This window comes from Carcharhinus amblyrhynchos, unplaced genomic scaffold, assembly GCF_965287045.1.
Source record: "Carcharhinus amblyrhynchos unplaced genomic scaffold, sCarAmb.v2.hapA scaffold_37, whole genome shotgun sequence".
Lineage (NCBI taxonomy): Eukaryota > Metazoa > Chordata > Chondrichthyes > Carcharhiniformes > Carcharhinidae > Carcharhinus > Carcharhinus amblyrhynchos.
The window spans coordinates 9,401,520-9,412,406 of NW_027649778.1; the positions used below are offsets into that span (position 1 = coordinate 9,401,520).

Below are 10,887 nucleotides of genomic sequence, written 5' to 3' on the forward strand. Positions count from 1 at the left end.
TCACCCACCAGTGGAAACAACTTCCCTGCTTCTATTTTCTATTCCCTTCATAGTCTTATATGTTTCTCTCAGATCTCCCCTCATTCTTCTGAATTTCAATGAGTATAGCCCCAGTCTACTCAGTCTCTCCCCACAAGCCAACCCTCTCAACTCTGAAATCAATTTAGGGAATCTCTCTGTATTGGCCATGCCAAATTGACCCAAGTGTCAGGGGATTAGCGGGTTAAATATGTGGGATTACGGGGATAGGACCAGGATGGGATTGTGGTCGGTGCAGGCTCGATGGGCCAAATGGCCTTCTTTTGCACTGTAGGGATTCTATGACTGTCACAGAGGAGACAGTCTGGATTGGAGAGACACATTCATTCGTGGCATCCAAAACTGAGGCTCCCTGGACGACTAAGGAGACCAGAGATTAAAATAAAACAGAAAATGGGAGCTCATGATGAGTGTCAGATCTATAATTGTAGAGAGCCTAGTCCATCACGCAAACCAACTCCCCATCCATTGACTCCGTCTGAACTTCCCGCTGCCTCGGAAAAGCAGCCAGTGTAATCAAGGATCCCCATGCACCCCGGACATTCTCTCTTCTACCTTCTTCCGTTGGGAAAAAGTTCAAAAGTCTGAGGTCACGTACCAACCAACTCAAGAACAGCTTCTTCCCTGCTGCCGTCAGACTTTTGAATGGTTCTCCTACCTTTTATGAAGCTGATCTTTCTCCACACCCCAACTAGGACTGTAACGTTATATTCTGCACTCTCTCCTTTCCTTCTCCCTTTTGTACTCTATGAACGGTATGCTTTGTCTGTATAGCGCGCAAGAACCAATACTTTTCACTGTATCCCAATACATGTGACAATAATAAATCAAATCAAGGGATGAGCAGATGGAGCAGCACTTTGGCACAGTTGTTACACTGCTGCCTCACAACACCAGGGACCCGGGTTCGAATCCCAGCTTGGGTCACTGTCTGTGTAGAGTTTGCACATTCTCCCCATGTCTGCATGGGTTTCCTCCGGGTGCTCCGGTTTCCTCCCACTGTCCAAAGATGTGTAGGTTAGGTGGATTGGCCATGCCAAATTGCCCCTGAGTGTCCCAGGATGCGTAGGTTAGAGGGATTAGCCATGATAAATATGTGGGGCTATGGGGGTAGGGCCTGGTGCGATTGTTGTCAGTGCAGACTCAATGGGCCAAATGGCCTCTTTCTGCACTGTAGGATTCTATGAGAATGAATACTGGGACAGAGCTAGCACAGTGGTTAGCGCTGCTACTTCACAGTGCCAGGGACTAGGGTTCAATCCCCGATTTGGGTCACTGTGTGGAGTTTGTACATTTCCCCCAGTTCTGTGTGGGTTTCCTCCCACAGTCTGAAAGATGTGCTAGTTAGGGTACATTGACCCAAACAGGCGCCGGAGTGTGGTGACTAGGGGATTTTCACAGTAACTTCATTGCAATGTTAATGTCAGCCTTACTTGTGACTAATAAATAAACTTTAAAAGAAACGAAAATTGAAAATAAGAAGCTAGGAAAGCCAAAGAGAATGTGTGAGAAAAGGTTAGCAGAGAACACAAGAGAGAATCAATGGATGTCTTGCCTGAGTGGAAAATTGTTAAACATCCTGCCTCAGCTTAATCCAACAAACTCCCAAATACACACTCCAGGGACAATGAATGCAATGATAAGGGATTCAAAACTCACAATCACTGCACACTACATTCACTGTGTGTGTGTTACAATCAGTATGTTGTGTGTGCATGTACATGAGTCAGCGTGTTACAGTTAGCATGCGTGTTACAATCAGCTTGTATGTGTGCTTGTGCGCGTACACGTGAGTCTTTGTGTTAAATTAGTGCATGTGTTACAATCAGTGTGTGTGGGTGCGTGTCCAAGAGTCTTTGTGTTACAGTTAGTGTGTGTGTTACAGTTAGTGTTTGTGTGTGTGTGTGTCCTTGAATCTTTGTGTCACAGTTAGTGTATGTGTTACAATCAGTGTTTGTGTGCGCGTGTCCAAGAGTCTTCGTGTTACAGTTAGTGTGTGTGTTACAGTTAGTGTTTGTGTGTGTGTGTGTCCTTGAATCTTTGTGTTACAGTTAGTGTATGTGTTACAATCAGTGTTTGTATGTGTGTGTGAGTGCCTGCACATAAGTAAGTGGGTTACAGTTAGTGTGTGTGTTACAATCAGTGTGCGTCTGTGTATGTGTGTGTACATGACTTAGTGTGTTACAGTTAGTGTGTGTCACCATCAATATGTGTTTGTATATGTGTACATGAGTGAGAGCATTATAGTTAGTATGTGTTTTTGTGAATGTACATGAGTCAGTGTGTTGCAGTTAGTGTGTGTTACAACCGGTGTGTGTGTGTGTTCAACAAGCCTGTGTGTTATATTTAGTGCGCATTACAATCAGTACGTGTTTGTATCTGTGCCTGCTTATGCGAGTCAGTGCGTGTTGCAGTTCATGTGAGTCAATGTTATGATCAATGTAGCGTGACTTTTGATTGCATGCCTGTCTGCAAGTTTGTGTGTGTATGCAAGATGTGGTATTTGTGATATGACAGAGAGCTGGAAAGAAGCAGGAGGAGTTGGAAGACCTGTCAGGAAGGCTTCCTGACACATTCCAGGAACGTTTTCCAGGAACTGCAATCGTTGCTTGTCGATTGCGATGGGCTGTCCAGTTAAGTGGGATTTTGTGGTTTTTGCAGCTGGAAGGCGAGCTCCCCGCTGACTGAATGTGACAGGCGCCACCTCAATGCAGGTGGTCTTTCTGCAGTAGGTTATGGAGCAGCAGGTGTGTGGGAATCTGAGTTTCCCTCCAACACTCACACCATTCTGACTTGGGAATTAGTCATCGCTCCTTCACTTTTACTGGGTAAAAATCCTGGAATACTCTCTCTGAGAAAACAGGGACTGCAGCGGCCCAAGGCAATCATAGAATCCTTCAGTGCAGAAGGAGACCATTCGGCCCATCAAGTCTGCACTGATCACAATTCCACCCAAACCCTACATCCACAACCCCATGGCATTTACCCTGCTTGTCCCCCTGACACTAAGGGGCAATTTAACATGGCCAATCCACCTAACCTGCACATCTGTGGATACTAAGGGGTAATTTAGCATGGCCAATCCACTTCACCTGCACATCTTTGGACACTAAGGGGTAATTTAGCACGACCAATCCACTTAACCTGCACATCTTTGGACACTAAGGGGTGATTTAGCATGGCCAATCCACCTAACCCACACATCTTTGGACTGAGAGAAAACGGGAGCATCTGGAGGAAACCCACACAGACACGGGGAAAATGTACAAACTCCAACAAACAGTGACCCAAGCTCGGAATCGAACCCGGGTCCCTGGCGCTGTGAGGCAGCAGGACTAACCACTGTGCCACCGTGCTGCAATGTCTTGCTTCTCAAGGGCAGCTAGTGTTGGATAATAAAGTGCTGTCCTTGCCAATGGTGCCCACAACCTGTGAACAATTTAGAAAATAAATATTTCCCGCTGCCCCTTCAGACCCCAAGCCCAGGAATTTCTTCCCTCAACCTCTTTACCTCTCATTTGCCTGTTCAAGCAATCCTCAAATTGATATTCTTGCAGAATATCCTCCCGTTAGAGATTCATTGCCAAGTTGTGTTTGATAACATAGGGTGGCATGGTGGCACAGTGGTTAGCACTGCTGCCTTACAGCATCAGGGACCTGGGTTCAATTCCTGGTTTGGTCTGTGCAGAATCTGCACGTTCTCCTCATCTTTCCCCCCCAGTGCTCTGGTTTCCTCCCACAGTCCAAAGACATGTGGGTTAGGTGGATGGGCCATGCTAAATTGTCCCTTAGTGTCCAAAGATGTGTAGGTTAGGGGGATTGGCCATGCTAAATTGTCCCTTAGTGTCCCAAGATGTGTAGGTTAGGTGGATTGGCCATGCTAAATTGTCCCTTAGTGTCCCAAGATGTGTAGGTTAGGTGGATTGGCCATGCTAAATTGTCCCTTAGTGTCCCAAGATGTGTAGGTTAGGGGAATTGGCCATGCTAAATTGTCCCTTAGTGTCCCAAGATGTGTAGGTTAGGGGGATTGGCCATGCTAAATTGTCCCTTAATGTCCAAAGATGTGTAGGTCAGGTGGGTTGGCCATGCTAAGTTGTCCCTTAGTGTCCCAAGATGTGTAGGTCAGGTGGATTGGCCATGCTAAATTGTCCCTTAGTGCCCAAAGATGTGTAGGTTATACGGATTGGCCATGCTAAATTGCCCCTTAGTGTCCCAAGGTTCAGTGGTCATGGTAAGTGTGTGAAATATTAACTAGGATCACGAGGAGGGTAATGGCCTAGTGGTATTATTGCTAGGTTATTAATCCAGAAACTCAGCCAATGTTTCTGGGGACCTGGGTTCGAATCCCGCCACGGCAGATGGTGGAATTTGGATTCCATAAAAAATATCTCAATTTAAGAATCTACTGATGACCATGAAACCATTGTTGATTGTCAGAAAAACCAATCTGGTTCACTAATGTCCCTTTAAAGAAAACAAAATCAGCTGTCCTTACCCAGTCTGCCCTACATGTCAACTGCAGAAATGTGGCTGACTCCCTGAACAAGGGCAACTTGAGATGGGCAATAAATTCTGGCCAGCCAGTCACACATGTCCCACAAATGAATTTTAAAAAAAGTAGGCCGCTCGAGCCTGCACTGCCATTCAATAAGATCGTGGCTGACCTCATTTCAACCTCAAATCCATGATCCTGCCTACCCCCCCCCATGACCTTTAACCCCCTTTCTTATCAAAAATCTATCTCTGCCTTAAGGATATTGAACAACTGGCAGCACGGTGACACAATGGTTAGCACTGCTGCCTCACAGCGCCAGGGACCCAGGTTCGATTCCCGGCTTGGGTCACTGTCTGTGCGGAAGCTGCACATTCTCTGCATGGGTTTCCTCCGGAAGCTCCGGTTTCCTCCCACAGTCCAAAAGATGCACTCGTTTGGGTTCATTAGTCATGATAAATTGCCCCAAAATTTGCGGATTAGGGGATTGTCCATGGTAAATTGCCCCTTAGTGTCTAAAGATGTGCAGGTTAGATGGGTTGGTCATGCTGAATTGCCCCTTAGTGTCCAAAGATGTATAACTTAGGTGGATTGGCCATGCTAGATGTTCCTTAGTGTCCAAAAATGTGCAAGTTAGGTGGATTGGCCATGCTAAATTGCCTATTAGTGTCCAAAGATGTGCAGGTTAGGTGGATTGGCCATGCTAAATTGCCCTTTAGTGTTCAAAGATATGCAGATTAGGTGCATTGACCATGCTAAATTGTCCCTCGCTGAAGGGGTTGAACATGAGATGGGGCCTCCTCATACTCTGGGTGTGTTTTGACTGAATAGGCTAAGCATGCATATGACATATAAAATCATGGAATCCCTACAGTGTAGAAGGTGGCCATTCGGCCCATTGAGCCTGCGCTGGCAAAAGTCCAACCCAGTTCCTTTCCCCGTAACTCCACCTGTTTACCCTGTTAGTCCCCCTGACTTTAAGGGGTAGTTCAGCAAGGCCAATCAACCTAACCCACACATCTTTGGAGTTTGGGAGGAAACCGGAGCACCCGAGTGAAACACACACAGAGAAAACATACAAACTCCACAGACAGTGACCCAAGGTCGACATTGAACCCGGGTCCCTGGCGCTGTGAGGTAGTAGTGCCAGCACTATGTGAGTGTGAGTGTAAGTGTAAGTGTGTGTGTGAGTGCATGTGTGTGTGTGAGTGTGAATCTGTGAGTGTGTGTATGTGTGGATGAGTTTGTGTTTGTGTGAATGTGTGTGTGTGAGTGTGTGGGTGGGTGTATGAGTGTGTGTATGTGTGTGAGAGAGAGTGATTGTGTGCGTGTGAGAGAGTGTGTGTGTGTGTATGTGTATAAGTGTGTGAGCGCGCGTGAGTATGAGTGTGTGTGTATGAGTGTGCATGAGTGTGTGTGTGTAAGTATGTGTGTATGTGAGTGTGTGTGTGTGTGAGCGTGTGTGAGTGAGTGTGTGTGTGTGAGCGTGCGTGTGAGTGTGTGTGAGTGTGTGTGTGTAAGTGTGTGAGTGTGTGTGTGAGTGAGCGTGCATGAGTGTGAGTGTGTGCAAGTGTGTGTGTGAGTGTGTGTGTGTGAGTGAGCGTGAGTGTGTGTGAGTGTAAGTGTGTGTGTGTGTAAGTGTGTGTGTGAGTGTGTAAGTGTGTGTGTGTGAGTGTGTGTGTGTGTGTAAGTGTGTGTGAGTGTGTGTGTATGTGTGTGTGTGTGTGTGTAAGTGTGTGTGTGTAACTGTGTGTGCGTGTGTGTGTGTGTAAGTGTGTGTGTGTGTGTGTGAGTGTGCGTGTGAGTGTGTGTGTGTGTAAGTGTGTGAGTGTGAGTGAGCGTGCATGAGTGTGAGTGTGTGCAAGTGTGTGTGTGAGTGTGTGTGTGAGTGAGCGTGAGTGTGTGTGAGTGTAAGTGTGTGTGTGTGTAAGTGTGTGTGTGAGTGTGTGTGTGTAAGTGTGTGTGTGTGTGAGTGTGTGTGTAAGTGTGTGTGTGTGTGTGTGTATGTGTGTGTGTGTAAGTGTGTGTGTGTGTGTGTGTGTACGTGTGTGTGTGTAAGTGTGTGTGTGAGTGTGAGTGTGTAGTGATTCTGTCCACATGGGTGTGAATGTGCCTATGTCCCAGCTTCTATACGTGTTAATGTGCAGGTGAGGATTCACTTTGAATGAAACGGGTCTTGCAGGAAGAATAATACAGAGCGTTAAAATGCAGAGAGAGTTAGAAGAGGGATTAAAAAACACCATCACGGGGGTGGAGGTCAAAGAGATCAGCAGGGAAACTGTCTGTCGGGAAACAAAAATTCAGGGGCATTTGGTTCAGATAGCTAACAGCACAGAGGGCACTAGGCCGCAGTAACACTGGCTGTCCCCATTCATTCATTCATTCCTCGCATGCAAACTCCCAATCTGTCACCCACACCCACACAGCCCCTTTGTCCTCATGAATGAATGACTTGATACTTGATTAAAGCTAAACCCACCAACACTGTGAGGCTTAAATCTAACCTCAGGTTGGCTGCGTCGGAGTGAGGGCGGGGTGGTGGTGGCTGCGAGGGGCGGCTTGCTAGATTTCTCTCATGCACTGCTCTGCGTCGGCACGGAAAACAATAGAAGACGGAGGTGAACGTACTGCAATGTCCAAACCCCAGCACCTGCCCCATCACCTGTCCCAAGTGGTGCAGGCCCATTCAGCTGGAGTCCTCGTACGGGCGATCCCGAGGTGCTGCTTTAACCGGCTGGGTCCTAACCATCATTTGGTGGGGAGGGGGGGGGGTGGCCTGACTCCCAGCATTGTCCCACGTCACTGAGAACGCATCACACAGCTCTGATAAGATGCTGCTGCCTCTCCCTCTCCCTCTCTCCCTCTCTCACACACACACACAATCAGCTCTCGGAGGGGGTGGGGGGGATGTGGCTGAATACAGCGTAAAAAGGAGTTGGGGGGGGGGGCGGGGGAGGGAGGGGGAACCAGAACAAAGGCAGGCACAGCAGAAGACAGGGAATGGGGGTGGGGGGGGGGGGGGAAAAGTAGGAAGGGAAATGATCTGAAATTAACGAGGGGGGTAGGGTAATTACGACAGGAGATGTAGAATTTAAATAGGAGGGATGCGCATAATTCAGGAGAGTGGGAGCCGGGAAGCTGATGTGATTTGATTGGATTTATTATTGTCACATGTATTGGGATACAGTGAAAAGTATTCGCCAGAATTCTACCGCCCCCTTCCCCCGCCCCCCCCCCGCCGCCTCCCCCCCCCCCTTTGCCAAGGAATCGAAGCGGGTAAGGTGGGGGGGGGCAACGGAAACGCCCGTTGACCTCGGGCAGGAATTTCCAATCTCGCTCGAGTGAGGCCGTAAAACCCCGCCCACCGTTTCTTGCGCTCTATTAGAGACAAAGCATACCGTTCATAGAGTTCACAGGGTGGAAGGAAAGGAGAGGGTGCAGAATGTTGTGTTGGAGTTACAGGCAGGGAGGTTTGGTTTGATTTATTATTGTCGCATGTATTGCGATATTGTGAAAAGTTGTTTCTTGCACACGACACAGATAAAGAACATAAGAACATAAGAACATAAGAAATAGGAGCAGGAGTAGGCCATCTAGCCCTTCGAGCCTGCCCCGCCATTCAATAAGATCATGGCTGATCTGTTGTGGCTCAGTTCCACTTTCCCGCCCTCTCCCCATAACCCTTAATCCCCTCTCCTATCAAAAACCCATCAACCCGCTTCTTAAAAATATTTAGCAAGGCAGCCTCCACCACTTCAACGGGCAGAGAATTCCAGAGATTCACCACCCTTTGAGTGAAGAAGTTCCTCCTCAACTCCGTTCTAAACCGCCTCCCCTTTATCTTGAGGCTGTGCCCCCTAGTCCTACTGTCTTTTTTGAGCGGGAAGAGTCTCTCCACCTCTATCCTATCCATCCCATTCATCATCTTATACGTCTCAATGAGATCTCCCCTCATTCTTCTAAACTCTAACGAGTACAAGCCTAGTTTATTCAGCCTCTCCTCATAACTCAACCCCCTCAACTCCGGTATCAGCCTAGTAAACCTCCTCTGCACTCCCTCCAGGGCCAAAATATCCTTGCGCAGGTGCGGCGCCCAAAACTGCACACAGTACTCCAGCTGCGGCCTCACCAATGCCCTATACAGCTGCAGCAAGACCTCCCTACTTTTATATTCAATCCCCCTCGCTATGAAGGCCAGCATCCCATTCGCCTTCCTGACCACCTGCTGCACCTGCAAGCTGGGTTTTTGCGACTCATGCACAAGGACCCCGAGGTCCCTCTGCACCGTCGCCTGCTGCAGTTTTTTGCCACGTAAGTAATAGTCCTTCCTACCATTATTCCTACCAAAGTGGACCACCTCACACTTGCCAACATTAAATTCCATTTGCCATTTCCTGGCCCATTCGCCCAGCCTATCTAGATCCTTCTGCAGACTCTCCACACCCTCCGCACAATTTGCCTTTCCCCCAATCTTGGTGTCATCAGCAAATTTCGACACCCTGCACTCGGTTCCCTCCTCCAGATCATCTATATAAATGGTAAATAGCTGAGGCCCCAGCACCGACCCCTGGGGCACCCCCATACCATTCATAGAGTACATAGGGGAGACGGAAAGGAGAGGGTGTAGAATATAGTGTTACAGTCACAGCTAGGGTGTAGAGAAAGATCAGCTTACTATAAGTGATTTCATTTGATTTATTATTGTCATATATATTGGTATGCAATGAAGAGCATTGTTTCTTCCATGCTATATAGGCAAAACATACCATTCATAGAGTACATAGGGGAGAAGGAAAGGAGAGGGTGCCGAGTATAGTGTTGGAGTTACAGACAGGGAGATTTGATTTGGATTTGGTTTGATTTAATATTGTCACATGTGCTGCGAAATTGTGAAAAGTTGTTTCTTGCACACTATACAGGCAAAGCATACCATTCATAGAGTACATATGGGAGACAGAAAGGAGGGTGCAGAATATAGCATTACAGTCATAGCTAGGGTGTAGAGAAAGATCAGCGTAATATGAGGTGATTTCATTTGATTTATTATTGTCACATGTATCAGGGTACAATGAAGAAAGAGCATTGCTTCCCCCATGCTATATAAGCAAAACATACCATTCATAGAGTACATAGGGGAGAAGGAAAGGAGAGGGTGCAGAATATAGTGTTACAGTCACAGCTAAGATGCAGAGAAAGATCAGCTTAATATAAGGTAGGTCCATTCAAAAGCCTGACAGTTGCAGGGGAGAAGCTGTTCTTGAGTAGGTTGGTACGTGCCCTCAGACTCTTGTAATTTCTATCCATTGGAAGAAGGTGGAAGAGAGAATGTCCGGGGAGCATGGGGTCCTTAATTATGCTGGCTGCTTTTCTGAGGCAGCGGGAAGTGTTGTGGAGTCAACGGATGGGAGGCTGGTTTGCGTGATGGACTGGGCTACGTTCACAACCCTTTGTAGTTCCTTGCAGTTAGAGAAACTGGTGCAGAGTTTCAGCCATGCCCCAATGTTTCGATGGCAGGGGGTGGGGTGGGGAGGGGGGGGTGGGGTGGAGGGGGGGACACAGTTAATGGCAGTGCCTCCTTGCCATCCCTTTCCTCCATCTCCTGCCTGGCAGCTGACCGGCGTTGACAGGCTGGCCACTGCTGAGCGGCTGAGCTGGCGACAATTATCAGTAAGAAGTTTCACAACACCAGGTTTAAGTCCAACCAGTTTATTTGATTGTCATCCCACGAGCTTCCAGAAACAGTGGAAGGAATGCCGTGTCTGAAAGCTTGTGGGATTACTATCAAACAAACTAGTTGGACTTAAAACTGGTGTTGCGAAACTTCTTACTGTGTTTACCCCAGTCCAACGCTGGCAACTCTACAGCATGACAACTGTCAGACCATGGGGGACACTCCCTAGCTATTGGGAGGGTGGGGGAAAGGGAGATTGGGTGAAGGATGGTGCTTGTGGAGGGGGTGGGGGTGGAGATAATAAACGGCAATTGCTGGGGAAAGGTGGGGGAGGACGGTGGAGCCGCGATTGGCAGAGGAGGAGGAGGCTGAAGCCTTCCTTGAAGAATGGGAGTGGGGAGAAGACCACGCTTCCTCCTTTCATCCCACAGAAAAGGCACGTCTTCCAGAATCAGCAGCCTCCGCTTCCCTTCTGCTTCTGGACTTCCCAAGCGACGGGAAACCCGCTTGGCAGCAGCTAAATTTAAATCCTGATATTGATATTAATTTGCACTGATATTAATCACGTGACCAGGCGATCTTGAGCAGCTGGGCCAAGGGGCTGAGGAACGGCAGATGGAGTTTAATTCTCGTAAACGCAAGGTGTTGCATTTTGGTCAGACAAACCAAGGCGGGACTTACACGG

At 48.0% G+C, this 10,887-nt stretch overlaps 1 protein-coding gene across 1 annotated transcript in view; it reads right to left on the bottom strand.

Moving 5' to 3' along the window:
* Positions 1-7,239, bottom strand: part of LOC145362107 (reticulon-2-like) — a 56,569-nt gene extending 49,330 nt beyond the window's left edge. The window contains exon 1 of the mRNA XM_080218146.1: positions 7,160-7,239. Coding sequence (XP_080074272.1) covers positions 7,160-7,217 — 58 coding nt within the window. The 5' untranslated portion in view covers positions 7,218-7,239. The remainder of the gene's footprint in view (positions 1-7,159) is intronic.
* Positions 7,240-10,887: the final 3,648 nt, after the last annotated feature.